The sequence below is a fragment of the Astatotilapia calliptera genome, chromosome 6 (genome assembly GCF_900246225.1).
Source record: "Astatotilapia calliptera chromosome 6, fAstCal1.2, whole genome shotgun sequence".
NCBI classification, from domain to species: Eukaryota; Metazoa; Chordata; class Actinopteri; order Cichliformes; family Cichlidae; genus Astatotilapia; species Astatotilapia calliptera.
This window is the reverse complement of record NC_039307.1, coordinates 90970-115833: the sequence shown is the minus strand read 5'-3', so window position 1 is coordinate 115833 and position 24864 is coordinate 90970. Positions and strand designations below refer to the sequence as shown.

Genomic DNA, 24864 nt, shown 5'->3' with positions numbered 1-24864 from the left:
GTCACACCTGCAGCTTACAGACACGCGGGACCTCAAGTTTACTTAAATCAGCTGTTTTTATCTGTTTTTAACGTTTTTGCTCAAAGGTAACAAAGATGTTGCTTTGGCAACGAGGGGACAGCGTTTTACCGGCAGCGGTGTGAACATATTTTCATCTCCCGGTCATTTCCTGCCTGTGACGTCATGTTGCGCGTGCACAGGTGTTGTGTTTTTCTGTCTAACCTGTTTTATGTCACATTCAGTTTCACAAGCTCTTCGTTAAACTTGTTCTTTTGTTTTTAACCTTTTACAAATTTCCCGACTGTCAGATAAACTTATTTTTTTTAATAACAGCCCACCGGTGACATTTATTGACCCCCCCCCCCCCCCCCCCCCACACACACACACACACACACACACACATTTGCCTTGGTATTTGCAGCTGCAGTCTTTTATTTTGAAAGCAGCTGTCACCGGAAGCCGTGTGAGCGTGCAGCTTGATTCTGGTCCTTCCTCAGCATCTCTCTCACGCGTCCGCCTCCCCCTCCCTGAGCTCGGCGCCATGGACGACGTCCCCCCGATCATCAACATCTCCATCGCGCTGCGGATCCAGCCCAACGACGGCCCGGTCTTCTTCAAGGTGGACGGGACCCGGTTCGGCCAGAGCCGGACCATCAAGCTCCTCACGGGCTCCAAGTACAAGATCGAGGTGGTGCTGAAGCCTGGAAACGTCGAGGCCACGTAAGCATCTCGGTAACCTGTGTGTGCGGCACGCCAGCGCGCATGTGCGAGAAATGATAAAGAACGTCTGCAAGAGGTGATGATGAGGATGAGGAGGTGATGATGAGGAGCAGGCTGCTGCTCCTCCTGCAGGCCGGAGCATCCGACACCTGCCTGAATAAATCATGCGGGGATCACGTGTCGTTCCCGGTCAGGGCGGAGGTTTGCGGTTACCGGGGACAAATAAAGGAAGTGACGTGTTCATTATGGAATAACGGGGGTAAAATGTGCTTATTGCAGGAGCAGAAATACCATCAGAGAATACTCCATTACATGTAAAAACACTGAAGTACTATCAGTTAAATAAAGGTGCATATTGATATGTGGCAGTGATTTGTGGGCCCTGCAGGAGCCATCGTTGTAACTGTGAGAGTAAAGATCCGCCCACAGCGAGGGGGCGGACCTCCTGTCACAGCAGCAGTGAGTCCCACACTGACGTTACACTCTGCTTCAGGTGTTCAGCATCAGTTACCATGGTGACGGTAGCAGGTTAACAGGCTTCGTGGGTAAACGAGAGACATGAAAGGAAAACTCCAAACTGACACAAACAGGGAGGACACACAGGTGGAGGCCGACAGGAAGTACACACACCCGAGTACGCTGCACTTTTCAGGTCGCAGGTATCGTACAGGAGAGGAGTGTGAAAGGGAAACAAGCTGGTCAGGACAGCCGTTATCATCAGCATAAAGAACAGCAAATCCAAATGTGCAGTTCAACATGCGCTGTGTTTACGCTGTGAGCTGCAGGGATGCGAACTATTCCAATGTGCTTACAGTAAAATCACGTCTGCGATTCTGAGGTAACCTGACTCCTTTTCTCCTTATGCTGTGTGACTATAATTACATTTTAATTACAAATTAAATCCACCGAACCGTTTATGAAGCGTTTCGCAGCATTTACACATCTGGATGATTTTAATGACTTTTAGATGCGAGTGGCTGTTTCCTGTTTCCTTCATACTGTGGGAGTCGCTCTCACGTCACACGCTCGGCTTGCTGCTGGACATCAAACGGTCTTTAACAGTGTTTGAGACAAAATGTCAAAAATGATAAAAATGTGCAATATTTTTATTTTCGTGCATAACCCTTCGGCCTCTTCTTCCTCACAGCAACATGAACATCGGAGGCGTCGTCTTCCCGCTGGAGCAGCAGTCCAGGGACGACGAGTCGGTGGTTTACCACGGCCAGTACGACACCGAGGGCGTCCCGCACACCAAGAGTGGCGACCGGCAGCCCGTCCAAGTCAGCATAGAGGTGAGATGTCTCAGAGCAGCGGCTCGCTCTGATAGCGTGGAGCTGGCCTGCAGTCAGCCAGCGCTGTGTGGGGCTGCACGCTTAGAATTAGCAGGCATGCTGTTTATGATAGCCTGAACAGCCTGCTCTATGCTAGCCACAATCTCCTTAAAACATGGTGGAGGGACAGGATGATCTGGAGAACCAGAGGGCCTCAGGTGGCCAACAACATCCTCTAAACAAGAAAGAGTGACAGCAGAGCAAGACTGAGACCGAGGGGTCAGACTCAGAGACGAGAGCCTGTGTAGTTGCAACCTTTCCAATAAAAACACATAAAAGCATTGGACAGTTTAGGAGACGCCTCCAAACACACACTTTGTGCAGCATTTCAAAGTAAATCAGTGGTGTTAAACAGCCTGAGCAGCTTATTCACCTCGTGTGTTTCTACGCAGGAACCTGAGCAAACAGAGAGGACGTGTTCAGAAACATTTGCATCTAAATTCCTGACCTGTTTATACTTCTCGAGAGAAAAAATATAATCTAAGGTGGTATTATCACCGTGTGACAGCTGCACAGATTTATAGATCTACAATCAGACGCGTTTGTGCAGTTTCCTGTCAGCAGATGGCTGCGCACGCCGTCTGGATTCATGAGTTTGGCCTCTTTAGAAACACCAAAAACCTGTTTTAAAAGCCTGACGCCGAATTTGAGCTCGAGCCCTCTGCTTTGTGTCTCGGTGCAGTTTATCAAGGCGGGGACGTTTGAGACGGTGTGGCAGGCCAAATACTACAACTACTACAAGAGGGAGCACTGCCAGTTCGGCAACAAGTTCAGCAGCATCGAGTACGAGTGCAAGCCCAACGAGACGCGGACCCTGATGTGGATCAACAAGGAGGCGTTCAACTGACTCCGCCCACTGAACCCCGCGCAGAGGACGCCGGTCTTGCCGGGACTACCTTTGAACATCAGCATCGCAGTGAGAGACGGCACCTCCTGAAGGCGGGCGTTGGGTTGGCGGGGTCTGCTCTTTGTGCTCTTTCATGACCTCTGAGGGAGTAACGAGCTGTTTCGCACGCTGGTCTCTGTGAGGGCGGGGTTTCAGCAGTCAGAGGGATAACTTAGCTTCTCGGCTGGTTTCCTGTGGAAAGTTAAAGGAACAGTCGGACAGTTTGAGATCCGAGCTCATTAGGAAGCTTCGGAGACGAAGGCTGACGCACGCTTCAGGTCTGTGTGTCCAGCTCGCGTTCGAAGCAGGAACTTTCTCCAGGCCTCAGACGCTCGTTAGTTTGGGTAGTTTGCAGCTACGGTCACAATAATCTTCTGAAGCTTTGGGTTCAGCAGACGGGCGCTGCTTTTAGATCAGGCTCCATCACAGGTGTTCTTGCTGATACTCTACGCTTAAATAAAACACCTTGAGAGGAGCAAAGTTGTTAGCCGGTGCTACATAAATGACATTCACTTCCTGTACTCGATGCACAGACTTGAAAGTCGTCTCCATCTCCTCAGACTCTGGAAGAAATCTGACTGTTCCTTTAACACTGAAACCCCCTCAGACTGAAGACCAGCGTGGGAAACACCTGAAGTGTTTTATCTTATTTATTACCTGTGTGAACGTCTGAGTGAGCAGAGGCGGCGGATGAGAGGATGGGCGTCACTTTTCTCGTGCTTTGTGTTATTTAAAGGAGAAATCTGTACACTGCAGTTTTTGGTTCGCTTACTTTCCAGCTGCAGAAATGAGTTTCACTGGTCTGAGTGTTGATCCTTCACAATAAAAGCTGGAGGGATACTTTGTGGGACTTCCATGTTCAAACTGGTGCAGCATCCGAGGGACTATTTTCAGCAGCGGAGTAATCCTTTGAGCCTTGAAACGCCTCTGTCTCCCTGCTGAAAGGAGGCGACCTCCTCTCTTCACGTCACTTCTCGTGTTTGCTGCTGATTATGTTTCTCATGTCTCTTAAATGCATGGCTGGAAACTTTTTGCCAAATATGATCTGTTTGTTTGTTCCTTTGTTAAGATGTCTCGATGCCTGAAACTTTTGTTATGTCTTGAACTGAGGAGTAAAAAGTGTTACTGTGAATAAACTGCTATACAGAACCACTGGGACTCTGCTGCTTGACTGCAATAATAAAATTTTATATATATATATATATATATATATATATATATATATTTATATATTAATATCCAAAGTGCATGCGCTGGACTGAAGCGATGTCAGTTGAAGGCCTGTAAAAAAGCCCTTCTAAGGCTAGAACATCTCACTATTCATCACTGATCGAAGAAAATCCATCGGACAAACTCAGCTTTATTTATATAACACATACAAAAGCAATTCAGCGTGCTTCACAAAGACAGAACAATCCAAAATATATAGAAAAGGAAAACATTAAAATCAAGAATGCAATCATTTAAAAGTTTAAGTTAAAATTTAACATAAAAGCTACAAAAAGACAAAGATTTCAGCCCTGATTTTAAAAGCTAATAGATTCCACACACTGCAGGTTTGAGGGAAGCATAAACACTAAATGCTGTCTCACCTTGTTTGGTCCGAGCTCCTGGAATATTAAGTAAGCCTGTTCCCGAGGAACTAAGAGGCTTCGAAGCCTCATAGCCCTCAAGTAAGTTAGCAACGTGTTGAGGCCCAAGACTGTTTAGTGATCATGACCCATTAACAGTATTTCCAAATCAGTTCTTTTACATACAGGAAGCCAGTGCAACCATTTCAAAGCTTTTGTAATATGATTGTCATGATGGCGTGTGTGAGGGAGGCAGCAATAGGATCCAAAATGGAGGACTCCCCGGCAGGTCTCCATGAAACTCAAGACACAGCTTTACTGCTGGATTTACAGAATACATTAATTAAAGTAGGAAGATACAGCCGGAGGAATGAGAGAAACATTAAAACAACCCTGGCAAGGGGCAACGAGAATTTGAATTCATCTCTCCTGCCAGGCCCCCGTTATTGGTCTTAGGTGCCTGCCAGGCTTGTCCTAATTGGTTAGGGCTAGAGTCCGTTAAATGCATAAACTCTAACAGGTGAGATTATTTAGTGTCTAGGTTGGGGTGTCTCCCAGGAACAAGTCAAACAGGCGTGTCACGATAAAAACAAGCATGCAAAAACCAAAAGAACAAAAACACAGCAACTCATGCAAAACAAGACAAACTCCGAAAAGCCACCCTTCCCCGGATGACATAATGCTTCATAATCCCAGCTAAAGCAGGCATCTCGATATTAAACAAAAGCGGTGCAAGAACAGAACCCTGAGGAACCCCAGGTGTAACCTTTATGCGTTCAAAATGATAGTTAATGAATGACACAAAATAACCTTGATCTGTCAAATCAAATTTAAACCAATTAAACAGTGTTCTCAATGTTCTCCAACCTATAAGGCAATATATGATGATCAGTTATAGCAGCCGATAATGTCTTATTTCATAGTCTAATCTTCACATGCTTTATCCAAAGTACACTCCCTGTTGATTCCCCCACTAATTATGTTCACAGTATCTATTATTGTAGGGTCTACCTTACAATATAAAGCGCATTGAGGTGACCGTTGTTGTGATTTGGCTCCATATAAATAACATTGAATTGAACTGAATTATTTACTGTGTCTTTATGAATTTGCTAGCTTAGCTTAGCTCGTAGCCGACTCGCTAGCAGCATGGCCTCTTCACCTGTCCTGCCTACACTTTCCTGCTCATTGTGTCAGATGGTTAGTTACTCCTCGCCATGTTTTAGCAGTAATGATACTTGTAATAAATGTAGCCTATTTTCAGCTCTAAAGGCCAGGATCCCTGAATTGTAGACTTGATAAGCACGTAGCTAATCAGGCCCCTGTAGCCGAAGGTAGCGTGGGCCCCGCTAGCTGTCCCCCGGCAGATTGTCCCGAGCAGCCAGGAAAACAGGTCGGCTGGGTGACAGTGAGGAGGAAGCATAGTCCTAAACAGAAGCCCCAGGTACACCACCAACCCGTTCATGTGTCTAACCGTTTTTCCCCACTCGGCGACACACCCGCCGGGGGTCAAACTCTGGTAATTGGCAATTCTGTTCTCAGACATGTGAAGCTAGACACACTGGCAACCATAGTCAATTGTCTTCCAGGGGCCAGAGCAGGCGACATTGAAGGAAATTTAAAACTGCTGGCTAAGGGGAAACGTAAATTCAGTAAGATCATAATTCACGTCGGCAGTAATGACACCCAGTTACGCCAATCGGAGGTCACTAAAATCAATATTGAATTGGTGTGCAACTTTGCCAAAACAATGTGGGACTCTGTAGTTTTCTCTGGTCCCCTCCCCAATCAGACCAGGAGTGACATGTTTAGCCGCATGTTCTCCTTAAACTGCTGGCTGTCTGAGTGGTGTCCCAGAAACGATGTGGGCTTCATAGATAATTGGCAAACCTTCTGGAGGAAACCTGGTCTTGTTAGGAGAGACGGCATCCATCCCACTTTGGATGGAGCAGCTCTCATTTCTAGAAACATGGACAAATTTATTAAACCCCCCAAAATATGACTATCCAGAGTTGGGACCAGGAAGCAGAGCTGCAGTCTTACACGCCTCTCTGCAGCTTCTCTCCTCCTGCTACCCCCCAAAAACCCCATCTCCATAGAGACTGCTGTCAAGCTCCCAAACAGACAAAAACAAACTAAAAACCAGCAACAAAACAACTTAAACATAAAAACAAAGAAAGAACAATACAGTATCCACATCTGAACCAAAGAGTAACACAGTGAAATGTGGATTATTAAATATCAGGTCTCTCTCCTCCAAGTCTCTGTTAGTACATGACTTAATAATTGATCAACAAATTGATTTACTCTGCCTTACAGAAACCTGGTTGCAGCAGGATGATTATGTTAGTTTAAATGGAGGTGCAGGGGATTATCTTCTTCAGTACCTGAATGCTACTCCAGCAGAGTTCAATTATCTTGTTAATAATTTCACTTAACTGCGTACAAGTCTGTTCCTCTGAAAAAGAAATGTTCAAATCAGAAGTACCTGACTCCGTGGTATAATTCTCAAACTCGTAGCCTAAAGCAGATGACTCGTAAGCTGGAGAGGAAATGGCGTGTCACAAATTTAGAGGATCATCATTTAGCCTGGAGAAATAGTTTGTTACTTTTAAAGCCAGAACATCTTACTATTCATCACTGATTGAAGAAAATAAGAACAACCCCAGGTTTCTCTTCAGCTCTGTAGCCAGGCTGACAAAAAGTCAGAGCTCTGTTGAGCCAACCAGACGCTTTTCTTTCCAAGCTCCTTAGACTACGATGACCTGGATGACTGAGAACCTTCACAATCATTAGAGAAAAATATTACTCATAATCATCTCACAGATGTATCTACAGCTACTTTCAGTACCTTTGATGTTCATTTAGACGCTTTCTCTCCAATTGATCTTTCTGAGTTAGCTTCAATAATTACTTCCTCCAAACCATCAATGTGTCTTTTAGACCCCATTCCTACAAAACTGCTCAAAGAAGTCCTGCCATTAATTAATTCTTCGATCTTAAATATGATCAACCTATCTTTAATGATCGGCTATGTACCACAGGCCTTCAAGCTGGCAGTAGTGCAGTATGCAGATGACACCCAGCTCTATCTGTCCATGAAGCCAGATAACACACACCAATGAGTTAAACTGCAGGAATGTCTTAAAGACATAAAGACCTGGATGGCCGCTAACTTTCTGCTTCTTAATTCAGATAAAACTGAGGTTATTGTACTCGGCCCTGAAAAGCTTAGAAATATGGTATCTAAGCAGATTCTTACTCTGGATGGCATTACCTTGGCCTCCAGTAACACTGTGAGGAACCTTGGAGTCATTTTTAACAGTATATTTCCAGTTAATACAAAATGCTGCAGCAAGAGTACTGACAGGGACTAAAAAGAGAGAACAGATTTCTCCTATATTGGACACGGCCTTCGCAGTCTACGTGGGCCGAGTCCTTTAAAGGCCAAGAAGGCCAGAACTGCGAGGCTGTGAAATGGGAGGGTCTACCCTTCAGATTTGTGTCACCAAGTGTGTTCATGGAGTTTAATAAACTCAGCCATCTGCTCTTTGCTATTTAAAATATAATAGGACATGCTTCTGTTTATTCAGTTTTCTGTTTGACGTTTATTCAGTGTTTATTCCCTCCGCGAATCGCTACCTTATCGTGGTGGTGGGGTTTGTGTGTCCCAGGGATCCCAGGGGCTATGTTGTCTGGGGTTTCTGCCCCTGGTAGGGTCTCCCATGGCAAATTGGTCCTAGGAGAGGAACAGACAAAGAGCGATTCAGAAGACCCTTATATGAAAACGAGGGAACAGTTCACCCTGCCTGGGATAGGGTTACTGGGGCCCCACCATGGAGCCAAGCCCTGGTTGGGTGCCTGAGGGTGAGCGTCTGGTGGCCAGGCCTTAGTCCATGGGGCCCACTAGGCACAGCCCGAAAAGGGGACATCGACCCATCCTCCTGCAGGCCCACCACCCACAGGAGGTGCCGTAGGGGTCCGATGCATCATGTGCCGGGCAGCAACATGGAATGTCACCTCTCTGTTAGGGAAGGAACCTGAGTTAGTGTGTGAGGTTGAGAGGTACTGGCTAGATATATTCGGGCTCGCCTCAACGCATGGCGTTGGAACCAGTCTCCCAGAGAGCGGCTGGACTCTGTCTTAGTCTGGATTTGCCCCCGGTGAGAGGTGGCGGGCTGGGGTGGGTATTCTAGTATCTCCTCGCGTTGCTGCCTGTACATTGGGGGTCCAGTGCCTCGGATAAGCGGAAGAAAATGCATGGATAAAAAACTATAACTTTAATCTCAGCCAAGCCCTTTTGACTCAGGAACAAATAAAACATGGTATTGAAAAAAGCCAAACAATAATATATATATCATGTTTAACCTGAGTAGCGAAAGACCGCATGGGTCTGAAAACGATGTGCTGGGAATCTGCTGTTCTCACTGGCTCTAGTGAGCCTCGACCTCCCGGTCAGATATCGAGCTGGTGAGTAACAGACGTCTCAGAAAATGTCGGAGCACTTTTGCAAACATGTGACATCTTAATAAATTGAGCAGATATTAGAAGTTTACACAGCTACATTCTCACCTGAAAATATCATAAAAGTTTATTTTGTGACCCAGAAAGATTAATAAGAGTAATATTAAAGCTAAGTAGCTGCCGCCATTGTTGGAAACTGGAATTGGCTGGGCCGCGCTATGAATTCTGGGATGGGTTGGGCCAAGAAGGATACACCTGACCCATCCTTCAAATTCAGGGAAATGAAAGATGGATTTGTCGGCCGCATTTGGAGCAGTCTTTGAATTGGGACAGCCTTTGTCGCCCGGCTGTGGCATAATCGACCTTCAAATGATTTGGCCCCTTAATTGCGACATACCTCATGTGTTAATAGACCTCTCTGCACTGAATCATACTTGTCATACTTGTTACTTTTTATTAACCTCTGTCTCTGTTAAGGAAATATACTCTAAAACACTTCTTCAGTAAAGACTCAGAGAAGAGAAACACACAGAACTTCTTGCTAGCAAGGGCAGCCTCCAGACTGAGACTCGCACTGAGAAACTGCCCCGGTCTTTATTTATACTTCAGTGGGTGCTTGTGTGTGTGTGTGGTGCCCTGCTGATCAAAGGGTCATATAACAGCACAAAAAGAACATCCTTGGTCATAAAGAGGGTAGTCTCCCCCTCACCCTAGATGGTTCACCCTAGATAACACAGTGAAGAAGTCCAGCAGTTCATCTAAACAAAAGGCACTTAGACTAAAACAGACATAGCTACGATAAAACAATAAAACAAGGTACGACCTCTTCCCATGCTCCCAGGATGTGGGGGTGGACGCTAGAACACCTTGAAGTGTTACAGGTCCCCTAGGATGAGACATTCTTTCACTATGCCACCAACTATATACTTCTACACACAAATGATTACATGCAGTATTCTACCATATGCAAACTTATATCATTAAAAGATTATACTGACTACTAAGTACAATTTTCCTATTAACAGTCTCTCTTCCACAGCATGTCTTTATCCTGTCTTCCTTCTCTCACCCCAACCGGTCGCAGCAGATGGCCCCGCCCCTCCCTGAGCCTGGTTCTGGAGGTTTCTTCCTGTTAAAAGGGAGTTTTTCCTTCCCACTGTCACCAAAGTGCTTGCTCATAGGGGGTCATATGATTGTTGAGTTTTTCTCTGTATCTATTATTGTAGGGTCTACCTTACAATATAAAGCACCTTGAGGCGACTGTTGTTGTGATTTGATGCTCTAAGTCGATGAATGAATTCTTTGAACACAATTAGTGGGTGATTCAGCAGAGCGTCTGTATTGGATCAAGGAATTGACCATTGCACTGTGTAACAACAAAGTTTTTAATTAAATGGCATACACAAAACACCACTGTGCAATGCATCAGGAACAGGAAGTGATACTATACTGCAGTGAAAGCCAACACCAGGTAAATATAACATTTCATTTCTTAGAGTGCATGGAGAGACCATCTGGGAATGGTTTCAGATGAATACATGGAGACCCAAAGAGGCTGGAAATCTACAATGGAGGGTTTTACTTGGTGCAGTCGCTGTAAATGCTTTTATCTTTGTTTGAAATCCCAGCCATGATGAAATTCTCCAGTATGTTGTAAAGGGGAAACTGTGTTCCACTCTTTCCTGGATTTCAGGAGATCACAGTCTGTGTTTGGGCTCCAGGAGAAGCAGTTCTGACTTTTTATTTAGATTGAGATTATTTACTCTACAGACTTTCATCCTTGGCTTTACATGTTCGATAAAAACAGACATTGTGGTTGATTTAATATTCACTTGAAAAAGAAATATTTTTTTGTTTGGATTATTACTTCTATTCTCAAATCTTTAGCTGTCTGTTTTTATTGATAAAAGGGTTTTGGAAAATCTAAATCAACTCTATCTATATATTTGCTCTGTCTCTCTACATCTCTAGCTCGCTCCATAGATCTTGCTGTCTCTCTCTCGCTAGCTCACTCTCTCGTTCTAGCTCAAGCAACAGATCCTGCCGTTGCTCTTCCTGTAACTCTCTCGCTAGCTCACTCTCTCGTTCTAGCTCAAGCAACAGATCCTGCCGTTGCTCTTCCTGTAACTCTCTCGCTAGCTCACTCTCTCGTTCTAACTCAAGCAACAGATCCTGCCGTTGCTCTTCCTGTAACTCTCTCGCTAGCTCACTCTCTCGTTCTAGCTCAAGCAACAGATCCTGCCGTTGCTCTTCCTGTAACTCTCTCGCTAGCTCACACTCTCTTTCTAGCTCGCTCCATAGATCTTGCTGTCTCTCTCTCGCTAGCTCACTCTCTCGTTCTAGCTCAAGCAACAGATCCTGCCGTTGCTCTTCCTGTAACTCTCTCGCTAGCTCACACTCTCTTTCTAGCTCGCTCCATAGATCTTGCTGTCTCTCTCTCGCTAGCTCACTCTCTCTTTCCAACTCTCCGTACAGATGTTGACGAGGGTCCAGGCGTGTCTCACGGCAGGACTTCAGGGCCTTTGGTCTGGCTCCAGTGAAGACGTTGCAGGGAAGTTGCGGTTTGGCAGCTTGTTGCTCTGAGCTGCTGCTGTTGACTTTCTTCTGAGCTTCTCGTTTGAGCTGAAAAACTATGCCAGAAAGCAAAGTGTTGACCTTCAACTGAGGTCTCGTGTTGAACGTCTCCTTACACATGGGACAGCAGCAGGACATATTAACATCCCAGTGCTGAGTGATGCATCTTTTGCAGAAGTTGTGGCCACATGGTGTGGTGACTGGATCGACGAACACCTCCAGACAGATGGCGCACAGAAACTGATCTTCAGCTCGCAGATTGCTGGCAGCGGACATGTCTGCGCTCTGAGAACAGAAGTCAGAGCATTAAAAGTTCAACTCTAATTAAACATATTTGGTGGTTTACATTGGGAATGCAACAAAGTCTGAGCAGCAACAATAGGAAACACAACTAGGACACCACAGGTGCAGAATATAATAATGTGACTCTGAAGCTGCTCTGTCTTTCAGCTCTGCCCCACCTCAAACGGCTCTGTTTGTTGCCTCCTGCAGGTTCGGACCTGATTATAGTAACCTGCACTTGGCACAACATGAGTTTAATCTTTTCGGAGACATTGAACTTATTTTCTTTGATTTGATACTGTCACATGTCAGACTGAGGCAGCAGACGTCTCTGAAAACTAAAGTGAAAGTGTCAAAAACACATTTTTAGAAAGAAATTAATTCAGTGTTGTTGATTATGCACTTGTAGATGTAATTGATGTTACTGCTGATCACATTATTCTAGTTTAATTTAAGCCTCCACTTGAATTATTCTGACATGCCAGTGTGAAATTGTATAGTGCTGAATCTTTATTTTGAACATTAAAATAGTCAAAAAGAGACAAACAAAAAAAGGAAAACAAAGCAATAATAATTATAACTAATTTACATGTTCAAAAATGAGAAGGAAGAAGCATGAGCTTATTTAATCCCACCTCCTTTCCACTATTTAGTAACTAAGAGTCTGCATTTTTTCTTATTGTTTATGCCCTGTTCATCAGAAATTCACCTTCATTACAATTTGTTACATGTATTTTTTAATAACTCCAGGAACATGTCAAAAGATATACAAATTTACAGATATATAACATACTTGTGCACCCCCACACACATATAATAAAATATGAATAAAAAGAAAAGTTTTGCGTTAATGCTGTATGTTAAACATTAAATGTCATCAGCTGTACTCACCAGTTTTTGAGTCAGTTGTTTAGAAAGAGGAGATGAATTCGGTCTGATTTTCTTCACAAATGCACAGATCTGTGACTGCAGCTGTGCTGTTACTCTCACTAACTTTAACTTTCATTTCTGGAAAATGATGCTGACTCTCCTCTTTGTGGCTCCGCCTCCTCCTGCAATGTTAGGCTTGTTTCATTCACACATGATTAGAGGTACACACATCTGGAACAGGAGTTTAAAATGTGTGTGCGCCTTCAGTTTTCTCAAACCCGAGCAGCAGTGTTTTTGATCCTTTCCTCTGCAAAGCTTCTCTCTTTCTGTCATTCATGTTTTTATTGCAGAGGAAGTTGAGCTGTGTGCACACTTCAAACTCTCCTTGAAACTGTTGCAGCCCTCTGCTGGACACAGACAGGAACCACATCAGGGTTAATGAAGAAGGTAAAATTACAATCAGTTCCTGCTCTTCACAGAAAACAGCTAAAATCAGAATTTATTATAAAGTAAAGCTAAAAGTATCAAATATGGCATCGGATCTGTGAACCCTGGTGCTGCATTCACAGTGAGCTGAAAGTTTGAGAGCATCTCAATTCAATTCAATTTTATTTATACAGCGCCAAATCACAACAACAGTCGCCTCAAGGCGCTTTGTATTGTACAATATATAATATAATAATACATAGAGAGAAAAACTCAACAATCATATGACCCCCTATGAGCAGCACTTTGGCGACAGTGGGAAGGAAAAACTCCCTTTTAACAGGAAGAAACCTCCAGCAGAACCAGGCTCAGGGAGGGGCGGGGCCATCTGCTGTGATTGGTTGGGGTGAGAGAAGGAAGACAGGATAAAGACATGCTGTGGAAGAGAGACAGAGGTTAGAAATGGAGCAGTGTGTCATCCTGTGAACCAGGGTTTTATTCAAATCATTGTTCGCTCCATGTTACAACATTTCAACATCACCATTCATTGTTTAACAGTTCGTGTTTGTTACAATCACATATTTTCAGATTTCACTGAATCTATATTGTCAGTTTTCATTAAAATACTAAAACTGCTTATACCCACATAACAGGCAGGTCTGGCCCGGATCTGGTATCAAGCCAGCACTGCTGACTGACTTCTGGCATGATAAGACGTATGTCATCCAGATATGGGCCAGGCCTGGTGTAGATAGCACTGTTTATGCGATAGCATGCCACATCTGGCATGATTGTGGTTTGGTGTATGTGGCCTAGGCTCACAGAAAACAGGTCGTCCCTGGATCCGGCATCAAGCTGGCACTTCTGACTGACTGGTGTCATGGCAGGGTGTATGTCAGCCAGATGTGGGCCAGGTCTGGCAATGATGGCACTGTTTATGTTCCTATTTTCCTATTTTAGTTAGAAGACCCAAATGCCATGTTGCAATACTATACTGCTATGGTAGCCAATGTTTCAAACGCAGGTTTGACAGGTTTGTGAGTGTACACTTTATCCAAAACCTAGTGAGGGTTTACTCATGTTTGACACCAGGTGGCTGTAGCTCAGGAGGTAGAGAAGGTCACCCACTGATTCAGAAGGTTAGTGGTTCGATCTCTGTGTGATCCTCCAGGCTGCATGTCAAGAGTGTGAATGTGTATGAATGTAGTTAGGAAGCACTCAGTTTACAGATAGCGTATGATTGAGAATATATCATGTTATATAGAGCAATTTGAGTAATCTGGGAGACCAGAAAAGCGCTATATAAGAATCAGTTCATTCACTGTCTGAACAGAGTTTCGTCATCTTACTTTTGCACTATTATGTTCCGGCACATGTTCTTATTACATGGCCTAATTAAGGTACACATTAGGCCGACATCTGGGGCCAGAGCTGAAACTGTTCTAGGCCAGCACAGGGCTAGCAGTGTGTCTACAACTGGCCTTGTGCTGCCCCATGTATGGGCCACATCTGGCAAACCAGATCTGGGCCACCAAAGGGCCGTCATTCTTTGCCATGTCTGGGCCATGTGTAAGCACATTGCGTGGGCCAGATCCAGGCCATACCAATTTTGCTATGTGGGTAAAGACACAAAATACCCCAAAATAAGACATTTTTACATGATATGAGTTACACTAAAAAAAATTAACACACATCATTTTCTGCAGACCATGAAGACAATGACATGCTATGACATCAGCTACCTTTTGTTACTATTCTTGAGAATTGTTACATGTTATGAAACGAAACAATTCTTCATGTAGCTTTTTGAGTGTATTACATCAATGTGGTGCCCCTTCTAAGGGAGGACATCAGTTAAAAACACTGTTAGTAATGAGAATGCTTAGAAAATAAAAGCATGCAAACAGGACCTGATTATTTATTCCCTTTAATGAAAATAAATCATCTCATCAATTCAAATACGTTGTTACTCAGTTTGATTGACAGGACAGATGATCAGTGGTGCAGAGTTTTTCACACCTTGATAAAGCCCAGGACTGAAGTACGGGTGGAGCTTCTCTGTGAAGGAGCAGCCAGTGAACGAGTAGATCAGAGCTGCAGCATCTACGTCATAGAAGGAGACTAGACCCTCCTCATAGTCCACAAACACCCCCACCTTCTCAGGACCAGACCGGAGACAGAGACGGACCGGAGGGGCGGCACAAGCACTGTACTCACTTCCATTTCTCAGCCACACAGTCCAGAAACCATTTTGAGGAATCAGTCTGATGTTTCCCTTCCTGTTGATCGACTCTGTGGACACTCCTAAGTCCCAGTCAGTCTTTCCTTTAACCTGAACCTCAAAGTAAAATCTGCCTGAAGAGAAACTCTGCTCTGTTAAAACACAAACACAGTAAGAAAATCTCTCTGGGTTGTCCGGAAGTTTCTTCCTCACATCACCATGATTCACTTGTTTTCCATCATCAGACAGGATGAGATAAGGATTTGCTGTATCAGGATCCAGAGTCACGTCCACTGCATCCTGCTGGACCCTCTTCAGCTCTGCAGCCTCAAACAGCTTCTTCATGTCTTTCCTGAGTGTCTCCACAGCTCTCCCCACAGTCCCCTCATATGATGGTGGACGGACTCTGACCTCTGTCCAGTCCTTGGTGCATAGAGCAGCTTTCAGGGAGGAGAAGCTTTGGAGGAGGTGGAGGTGGTCTTCAGAGTGTGAGAGCTGCTCCACCTCAGAGCTTCTCTCCATCAGCTCAGAGATTTCCTGTTCCAGATCTTTGATGAGTCCTTCAGCCTGTTTCTCTGTAGTTTCCTGTTTGTCTTCGATCTCCTTTATGAGCTCCTTCAGGCGTCTCTCAACAGACTCCATCAGAGCCGTGAGGACCTGAACACCTTCTGCTTTCTGTCTGTCTGCAGCATCTTTCCTCATCTTCACCGACTCGTTGATCTCCTGAATCTTCAGTCGTCTCTTCTGGATCATCTGCTGAATCTCAGCCTCTGTCTTCTCCAGCTCTGCCTTCTTTCCTTCGTATTCTTCTCTCAGAGGAACAACTTCATGAGCCTTGTGATCTAGAACAGAGCAGAGCATGCAGACACATGTCTGGTCGATCTTACAGAACAGCTCCAGATGTTTATCGTGCTTCCTACACATCCTGCTTTCCAGGTTCTCCACAGGCTCAATCAGCTGATGTCTTTTCAGACTTGTAGCTGTCAGATGAGGCTCCAGGTGAGTCTGACAGTAGGAGGTCAGACACACCAGGCAGGACTTCAGGGCCTTCAGTCTGGGTCCAGTGCAGACGTCACAGGGAACTTCTCCTGGTTTGGCAGCTTGTTGCTCTGAGCTGCTGCTGCTGCTGGCTTTCTGCTGAGATTCACGTCTCTGAGCAACCATCTCAGACAGCAAAGTGTTAACATGAAGTTCAGGCCTTGTCTTGAACACCTTGTTACACTTGGGACACTGGCAGCTGTCATTAACATCCCAGTGCTGAGTGATGCAGTTTTTGCAGTAGTTGTGTCCACATGATGTGGTGACTGGATCAGTGAACACATCCAGACAGATGGAGCACAGAAACTGATCTTCAGACTGTAGATTGGTGGCTGCAGACATTTCTTCACTCTAAGGGAGAAAGAAAGGAAATGCATCTTATTTGAAATTTTGTTTACATTTCATATTTTAAAAGTAAGGAACAAGTGTTAGGGTTGTAGTCATAACGTAGCAGTTCTGACAGATGTGACAGATGCCCATCCTGACAACTTCATGTGCTTACTCATTATGTCCTCAGATTGTTCTATTACAGGAACGGTTTCATGATCGTACCCTTTAAAACTCACAAGTTCCCTAACTTCAGTTGCCTCAAGGCGCTTTATATTGTACAGTAGACCCTACAATAATCCATACAGAGAAAAACCCAACAATCATATGACCCCCTATGAGCAGCACTTTGGTGACAGTGGGAAGGAAAAACTCCCTTTTAACAGGAAGAAACCTCCAGCAGAACCAGGCTCAGGGAGGGGCGGGGCCATCTGCTGCGACCGGTTGGGGTGAGAGAAGGAAGACAGGATAAAGACATGCTGTGGAAGAGAGACAGAGGTTAATAACAGATATGATTCAATGCAGAGAGGTCTGTTAATACAATTACGGTCCAAGAGTCTCAGCAGTCCTCTGTCCTCTAATTCCTCAGTGTGAGAAGGATGTAGGGGGTTCCTGCTATTGGTGTCACTGCCAGACAACATATCCTTGGTTTCTGTGTATTTGATTCAGGCAACAGCAAAACTCTGCTCTTGCCATATGTGGGTATTTGGGTGACCATCACTGATCCTCTCCTCCTACCGGCAATGGCACCACACAAACAATAAGAACCCTCAGGTGAAGAAAAAAATAACATAAAAACAAAGTCCCAAAGTGCTCCACCAAATCCTTTCAGAATCAAAAACACACCACAGACCTCACTCAGCGTCTGTGAATGTGTGTTAGGGGAGACATCTAACATCCTACAGCTAGCACACATAGAAACAACTCAAAAACGACTGTGAATAAAACCAGTGAAACCTAAACACAGACAGATTACACGAGGAACACACCTTGCCTATAAAAACAGCCACATGTTAAGGAACCTGCCACCTAGTGGCAAAAGGAGGCACAGCGCTCTGGTACAACCAGAGCTATATATAATAACAAGCTAAACTGTTAAACTTTAACTTACTGTGATCTATAATACAGCCCAGGCTTGTCTCTCATAATCTGACAATGTTTTACCACTGCCTCTGAGAGAGGCCACCATTAAGCCAATAAACATCACAGATGCATTGTGGTTATTATGGCAAGTGGATTCACATACAACATGAACTCTGCAGCCTCTTCCAGATGTTGGAACACTGAGTTGTTTGATGTTGTTAAAGAACCCAGAGGTGACCTGTCCTCGTACGTGAGCCCTTTGCTGTTCTTGCAAGTGTAGTTTCATTAATATGGCCCGGATCTGGCCCACACACGGCAAAGAATGACGGCCCTTTGGTGGCCCACACATGGGCCAGCACAAGGCCAGTTGCAGACACACTGGCAGTCCTGTGCTGGCCCAGAACAGTTTCAGCTCTGGCCCCAGATGTCAGCTGGGATCAATCCAAGTAATAACAACATGTGCCGGAACATAATAATGATAAGGAAGATGACGAAACTCTGTTCAGACAGTGAATGGACTGATTCTTTTATAGCGCCTTTCTACTCTCCCAGATCACTCAAAGCGCTCTATACAACATGCCACATTCACCCAATCACACGCTTTCTCTAAACTGAGTGCTTCCTCACTACATTCATACACATTCACACTCTTGAACCACTAACCTGCCGATCAGTAGGTGACCTGCTCTACCTCCTGAGCTACAGCCACCTGGTGGCAAAACCGTCTCTAGGTTTTGGATAAAGTGTACACTCACAAACCTGTCAAACCTGCATTTGAAACATTGGCTACCATAGCAGTATAGTATTGCAACATGGCATTTGGGTCTTCTAACTAAAATAGGAGCATAAATAGTGCCATCATTGCCAGACCTGGCCCACATCTGGCTGACATACACCCTGCCACGACACCAGTCAGTCAGAAGTGCCAGCTTGATGCCGGATCCGGGCCAGACCTGTTTTCTATGGGCCTGGGCCACATACACCAAACTATGCCAGTCCTGGCCCATATCTGGATAACTTACCACTTACCATGCCAGGAGTCAGCCAGCAGTCTGCCACAGACAGAGGAGGACTCACGTTTGGTTTGGACTTGCCTGCAGTGCGAACAGTGCGAACACGATCGTCTGTACTCACCTCTGTTCTCACCAGTGGACAGAATCTGCTGTGAGGCTCAGAATATGAACGTGATGGACTCAGTGTGACGTTCCTGTGAATCTTCGTTTAGAGACAAACTGGACTTGACTGCAGCTTTTCACAGGGTTTCTTTCCTCCTCACCCTTTTTTTTTATGATTTTATGGTTTATATTTATCAACAAGGAGCAAAGGTCGGATTAGAACACGCCCAGGCTGGACGAGTGAGGCGTGTTGTATGGTTAACCATCACACACTAATGAGGGTCTCAGCCCATCTGGATTTAAAGAGTATTTTATTTTTCTGTCCTCGAGGTCACAAACTTTGTACTGTAAACGGGTTTTTCTATGTCCAGCAAATGCAGTCTGATCAGAGCTGTTATTAAACCAACATTTAATTTTTGTCAGAGTTTGTTTCCTCCTTCTGATTTGTGAATACATGGAGTTAATTTATGGCGACGATGGGATCAGAACAAACACTGGATGCAGGTCAGCTGAGGCCTGAATGTTATCCCTCTGGACCCCCCACTGGCTTGGACCCCAAGCAGCACGTCATCTTCAGCTAGCCCACCAATCAAAATATTCAGCTCAGTTCTGTGATGCAGAGCCTTCAGGATTTAAACAAACAACAAAACTTCTCCTGATGTGGTTTGTCCTGACTGTAACGTAGAGCTGCAGCTTGTTTCTGCTGTGAGCTGAATTCACACGTGTTCAATGTAGTTTTAAATAAAGGTTTATTTAAAGAGGAGCCTAGCATCAACATGTAGGTAATATGGGACTCTTCATACGTTCATCAGTGGATATACGAGTCGAACACTTTCACGGTATCAGCTGTACAGTTCAAGTAATTCAAAAACAGGTAATCGTCACACCTTTGGACATATTTTAATAGTTAGAACTACATATCGGTGAAGGACGTTTGCTTTTTTTCTTTTCTTTAAAGCGTGTGTGGTGAAATCTCTGGTTCATCGTGTGGTCCACCTTCAGGCCGCTGCAGTTTCACCACAGCAGACGCACAACAACGCCTGTCCCATCGTGGAGGCGTTCAGAGTCAGAGACCAAAGAAAGGACATGTTAAAGTTCCTGCATTTAATCAGATGTGATTATTTAAAGTGTTCTAGTTTCTTTGCTCTTGTGTGTGAGATCATCTCCTGACGTGGAGTGCCGGGCTGCCCTGTTCCTTCTGAGCACGCTCAGTTCGTGGTCATCAGCAGAGTGATTAGTGTTGAAAGATGTGTCACATGACCGGGTGTTAGGGCTTAGAGCGAGGCACCGGGAGCTCCCGCAGCACAGCCGTTACAGCCGTGAAGTCCAGCCAGCAGCCATGGGCAGCACCAAGCAGGCAGCCGGTAAGTCTGACAGGATGAAGAGGCAGGAAGTGAGGCACAGGTGGACGACAGGTGGACGACAGGTGTTTAAACTGCGGCGTGTCCTCTGCTGGTAGAGCTGACAGACAGCCTCTGGTCATGTGATCTCCTCTAGAAACCACCTTCTCTCTCTCTGTGTTTCATTTCAGACGCTAATCAGATTAAGAGGCTGGGAAGGAGATTTAAGAAACTCGACCTGGATGACTCCGGATCCCTGAGCGTGGAGGAGTTCATGTCCCTGCCAGAGCTCCAGCAGAACCCCCTCGTGCAGCGAGTCATCGATATATTCGACACCGACGAAAACGGGGAAGTCGACTTCAGAGGTGCGAAAGAGTTTTTACAGAAGACGAACAGCAGCTCAGCCGTTACAGCCTCATCGCTATCACACAGATACAGTTTGACACCTTTTTACAGTCAATAATATCCTCATGATTCAGTTACTCAGTCCAGGTTTGACATTTATATCATCTCTGATCCGCTGAGTCATATAATTAATCGATGAACACAACGTGTGCAGGATTACCCAGCAGGCACCGAGCCGTTCGGTTTGTTCTCGGAGCGTTTTGTCTCTGCGTGGAGACGATCGTATCTCAGACCTTTTGATCTTCTTGTTCTTCAGCCTTAAACAACAACAGTGATGATTTTCCTTTTCCACAGAGTTCATTGAAGGAGTCTTTCAGTTCAGCGTGAAAGGAAACAAGGAGCAGCGGCTGCGTTGTAAGCACTTCAGCTTTAACCATCATGGTTCATAAACTATGCTCGATTTTTAAACACCTTGAGGCAAATGTTGTTGTTTTGATTGTGTGCTACATAAATAACATGGAATCGAACTGAAACTTACCTTCACATTTCCTCTGTGATTTTCTTTGGCCTCAGTTGCCTTTAGGATCTACGACATGGACAAAGACGGTTACATCTCCAATGGAGAACTCTTCCAGGTCCTAAAGACGATGGTGGGAAGCAACCTGAAAGACACACAGCTGCAGCAGATCGTCGACAAAACTATCATAGGCGCCGACAAAGACGGAGATGGCAGAATCTCCTTCGAGGAGTTCTGCGCGGTGAGTTTTTGTGACTCGTTTCACCACCTGGACTCAAACTGGAGTCTGCACCAAAGCAACGCGCCGTAATCTGTGCTACAACCACGTTACGTTTCCTAGTAATGCAGTAAAGTGTTATACTTAAAACTGCTATAAAGGTTCTTCAGTTACCTGAATGAGGAGCAAATAGAAAGAAAGAAACATGAAACATTTGGGCTTCAATCAGCTGATCTCAGTTCATGTGCAGGGAGGAGGGCTGCAGATACGGCCATTACTTCTAGATTTATTGTATGAAAGGTCAAAAAGGATGTTGAAGTGCAAACTGGGTCCAGGACAGAGTTATGGTGCTAACACATGTGTGTGTGCATGCGACCAGCACGGCTCAAAACATGCATCAAAAGTTAGAAACTGACTCTGAGAAAGCTCCAACAGTAAAGACCCGAGAAGGTCGCTTAGGGAAGAACATCGTGAAGCTGTACTTGCAGGATTATCTAACTCAGCGCTCCCCAACCTTTTTTGTGCCACTGACCAGTTTATGTCTGACAATATTTTCACCGACCGGCCTTTAAGGTGTCGCAGACAAACACAACAAATTAAAATGATTCAACCGAGACAGAAACTGGTGTTCTGTAAATATAATGATAAACATGAATTCACTGTGTGATTGTGTAACTTTATTAGCAGCGTCCTCCTCTCTGCCCTTAATGCTGTCTGGTCGCCAGTGTTGCTCAAGTTACTTGAAAAAAGTAATCAGTAACTAATTACTGATTACTTCCCCAAAAAAGTAATCCCGTTACTTTACTGATTACTTATTTTCAAAAGTAATTAATTACTTAGTTACTTTTTAAAAACACGATTTACAGCCTGAATAGGTGATAAAGTGATAGATCTTTCAGCCCAATTCTACTTTTTCTACATAATCATCATACAAAATGTAATCAAATGGAAAAGTCTGTTTTTAAAACTTGTTTTATTAGTTTTAATCTTTTAACTTTATGCATCAAGCAAACATTTAATTATATGCAACATTCTCTGACTGGAAGAAATTAGTTTAACATTTAAACCTATTTTCTGCACATTCCAGCACATAAAATAAAATATTTTTTGTGTTTACACTCAGTCTTTCAAATAGATGCAAGTAAAACACAGCAGAAAATAAATAAAGTCAAAGACTCAGCGGTCCTGTTGCTCTATTTTCACCTGTAAAGCAGGAGTGGGGTAGGCGGAGGTTTACCCTGGTGCAGGTGTGCCGCGGTCAGTGGAAGAATCCGTGAGTTTCTCTGTGAGTTTCCCATTACGTCGTAGCTACTCGGTGCTTGTTGGAAGTTTAGGGGTTTTTTCACTGTAAAAAGAAGTTTTCTTCCCACGCACAGCGGACACTAATGTTTTTGTCACTTTTTATGGAATCAAACTCAAAGTAAGGTCAGTACTTCCACGCTTTAAACGCTGCACGCTCATACTCTCTCTGCACTCGATATATGATCCATTGTTGATCTGCACACAGCTGTTGTCACTAACGTCGCACTCGCTTACGTCACTGTCATGAGACATTCTCACAAAAAATCATGGTTTTAGTAACGCAGTAACGCAGCGTTCCTACGGGAAAGTAACGGTAATCTAATTACCGTTTTTGCAATAATAATCCCTTACTTTACTCGTTACTCGAAAAAAGTAATCAGATTACAGTAAAGCGTTACTGTCCATCTCTGCTGGTCGCTATGGTAACGTTTAAACATTTCTTTCAAAATAAGACCCAGGGAAACCAAGTTCACAATAAAACCCTGAAAACCATAAACTTCTCACCCGAGCCTCGGCTCTCGCGGCCCGGTACCGGTCCGTGGCCCGGGGTTGGGGACCGCTGCTCTACAGCACCAGCAGGACCTCTTCAGCTCATTTCGAATCCAGAACCCTCACAGGTCTGTTTGACGCCCACAGAACTGAAGTCACCTCATCGGCTCCCAGATCAACACAGAATTACCTTTAAAATCTTTCTGTTAGTTCACGGAGCTCTCGGGGCCTCCTCTGTTTACAGAGTCGATTCAGTTAAAAACAAGAAAAAACAGTGTGTGACATCACTTCCTGTTGTCTCCTGCAGGTGGCGGGAGGATTGGACATTCACAAAACGATGGTTGTGGACATCTGACAGCCTCTTGTTTATCCTTCGTCCGTTCACAGGAGTCATCCAGCTGTTCCTGCCGCTCTGTTAGCTCCACCGGGCTGTTTGTTTTTATTTTAGTGAGCTGACAGACTTACAGTTTGGTCCATGAATATTTGGATTGAGACAAATTTTCTAATGTTGGTACATTACCACAATGAATTTTAAATGAAACAGCTCTGATGCAGGTGAAGTGCACACGTTCAGCTTTAATTCAGTGTGTTGGACAAAATGACCGCATAAAAATATGAGAAACTAAAGTATTTCAACACAATGCCTTCGTTTCAGGCTCAAAAGTATTTGGAAAAATTAAATAACTGAAAATAAATTGATAATTTCTATTACTTTATTCAAAACCCTTTGCTGGCAAAGGCCTTAAGTGTTGAAGTCACGGACACCACCAGATGCTGGGTTTCCTACTTTTGCTGCTCTCCCAGCCTTTACTGCACCAGCTTTCTGCTGCTGTTTGCTTTTCTGTCCTATGTTTAGTCGTCGACAAGTGAAACGCCCAGGTTTAGCTTCAATCATTATTGGCATTATTTTAAATTAACCAAATCATTCAATATGGCACAGAAACAGTGGCACTCGCCGCCCTCACTCCTAAAACTTCTCCCTCTTCCTATACAACCAATTGCCACATGTTGCCATATCATTTTTTGATTGTTTGAGTTTGCATGCTTTGTTTTTTTTACGTCACATTGCGTCCTGCGTCCTGATCGCTGCAGACGATCTCCTCCGTCTCTCCTGTACAGAATCGCTGCATCGATGCTAGCAGTGTGACTGAAGTGCAGTGCTGTATGTCCACGATGTCCACCAAACGTTTTGCACCATCAAAAAATAAAATTGGCTCCTTGATTTCACCTCTCGCTGGTTATTTTTAGAACATAACACCCGCGATAAATGAGAGACAGCTGAGAAATATAACATTTGAATGCATTTTCTCTTTTGCTCTGAGGCGCGGGGGAAAAATATCGACAAGTCGATGAACATCATTTACAGATATATTGGGTAAATGCCCGAGACATCTATAGAAATGTAAATCGCCGCTTGATTCATTCATTTGCTTAACTTGTTTTGGACCGTAACCAAGGCGCGAATAGGACACCGGAAACACAGCTCCCCACAGGAGTTTCCGCACCGGAAGTAGCATATGCTAACGTGCACATGGTCTATTCCAATTTAGCTGGATGTGAGCAGACAGTCTGTCTCTAAACAGCTCAGAATTCACTCAGCTGCTTCAGGCCTGTGTCACATCATCAGGAAACACAAGTGTTTTTGCAGAACTGTGCTGGCTTTTCTTAGGTTTTCTTTTTTAGCAAAGTCCTATCTAGCCTTTCTGTTCTTGAGGTTTATGAGTAGGGATGGGTATCGAAAACAGT

General features: G+C 44.5%; 4 protein-coding genes across 7 annotated transcripts; 2 read left to right on the top strand and 2 right to left on the bottom strand.

Annotated features, from left to right (window-relative positions):
- The first annotated feature begins 436 nt into the window (after positions 1-436).
- cnrip1a (cannabinoid receptor interacting protein 1a) lies at positions 437-4089 on the top strand. Its single transcript, XM_026169507.1, has 3 exons — positions 437-720; positions 1868-2012; positions 2734-4089. The coding sequence occupies exons 1-3, from the start codon at positions 542-544 to the stop codon at positions 2896-2898; spliced, it is 489 nt and encodes a 162-aa protein (XP_026025292.1). The 5' UTR covers positions 437-541; the 3' UTR covers positions 2899-4089.
- Positions 4090-10233: 6144 nt separating this feature from the next.
- Positions 10234-13117, bottom strand: LOC113023473 (E3 ubiquitin-protein ligase TRIM21-like). Its single transcript, XM_026169497.1, has 2 exons — positions 12720-13117; positions 10234-11831 (listed from the first exon to the last, which is right to left on the bottom strand). The coding sequence occupies exon 2, from the start codon at positions 11820-11822 to the stop codon at positions 10932-10934; it is 891 nt and encodes a 296-aa protein (XP_026025282.1). The 5' UTR covers positions 11823-11831; positions 12720-13117; the 3' UTR covers positions 10234-10931.
- Positions 13118-15089: 1972 nt separating this feature from the next.
- On the bottom strand, positions 15090-19102 carry LOC113023462 (E3 ubiquitin-protein ligase TRIM21-like). The gene is made up of 2 exons (XM_026169475.1): positions 18928-19102; positions 15090-16734 (listed from the first exon to the last, which is right to left on the bottom strand). Exon 2 carries the CDS (start codon positions 16723-16725, stop codon positions 15091-15093), a length of 1635 nt encoding a protein of 544 aa, XP_026025260.1. The 5' UTR covers positions 16726-16734; positions 18928-19102; the 3' UTR covers position 15090.
- A 406-nt stretch (positions 19103-19508) lies between these two features.
- Positions 19509-24171, top strand: ppp3r1b (protein phosphatase 3 (formerly 2B), regulatory s1ubunit B, alpha isoform, b). 4 transcript variants are annotated; one of them, XM_026169503.1, is made up of 5 exons: positions 19801-20272; positions 20440-20613; positions 20948-21007; positions 21167-21351; positions 23426-24171. In XM_026169503.1, the coding sequence occupies exons 1-5, from the start codon at positions 20248-20250 to the stop codon at positions 23471-23473; spliced, it is 492 nt and encodes a 163-aa protein (XP_026025288.1). In that variant the 5' UTR covers positions 19801-20247; the 3' UTR covers positions 23474-24171. The 4 variants fall into 4 exon arrangements, with proteins under 4 accessions (XP_026025287.1, XP_026025289.1, XP_026025291.1 ...); XM_026169502.1 differs by lacking the exon at positions 23426-24171 and having other exon boundaries at positions 19509-20272; positions 21167-21885; XM_026169504.1 differs by lacking the exon at positions 23426-24171 and having other exon boundaries at positions 19510-20312; positions 21167-21885.
- Positions 24172-24864: the final 693 nt, after the last annotated feature.

What these genes read in the sequence shown, in the direction of transcription:
- cnrip1a (XM_026169507.1), top strand. Translation starts at nt 542, where the DNA reads ATGGACGACGTCCCCCCGATCATCAACATCTCCATCGCGCTGCGGATC. An exon ending in CCTGGAAACGTCGAGGCCAC is followed by an intron (nt 721 to 1,867) that starts GTAAGCATCTCG and finishes TCTTCCTCACAG; the next exon opens with CAACATGAACATCGGAGGCG. An exon ending in CCGTCCAAGTCAGCATAGAG is followed by an intron (nt 2,013 to 2,733) that starts GTGAGATGTCTC and finishes GTCTCGGTGCAG; the next exon opens with TTTATCAAGGCGGGGACGTT.
- LOC113023473 (XM_026169497.1), bottom strand. Translation starts at nt 11,822, where the DNA reads ATGTCCGCTGCCAGCAATCTGCGAGCTGAAGATCAGTTTCTGTGCGCC.
- LOC113023462 (XM_026169475.1), bottom strand. Translation starts at nt 16,725, where the DNA reads ATGTCTGCAGCCACCAATCTACAGTCTGAAGATCAGTTTCTGTGCTCC.
- ppp3r1b (XM_026169502.1), top strand. Translation starts at nt 20,248, where the DNA reads ATGGGCAGCACCAAGCAGGCAGCCG. An exon ending in CAGCACCAAGCAGGCAGCCG is followed by an intron (nt 20,273 to 20,439) that starts GTAAGTCTGACA and finishes GTTTCATTTCAG; the next exon opens with ACGCTAATCAGATTAAGAGG. An exon ending in CAAGGAGCAGCGGCTGCGTT is followed by an intron (nt 21,008 to 21,166) that starts GTAAGCACTTCA and finishes CTTTGGCCTCAG; the next exon opens with TTGCCTTTAGGATCTACGAC.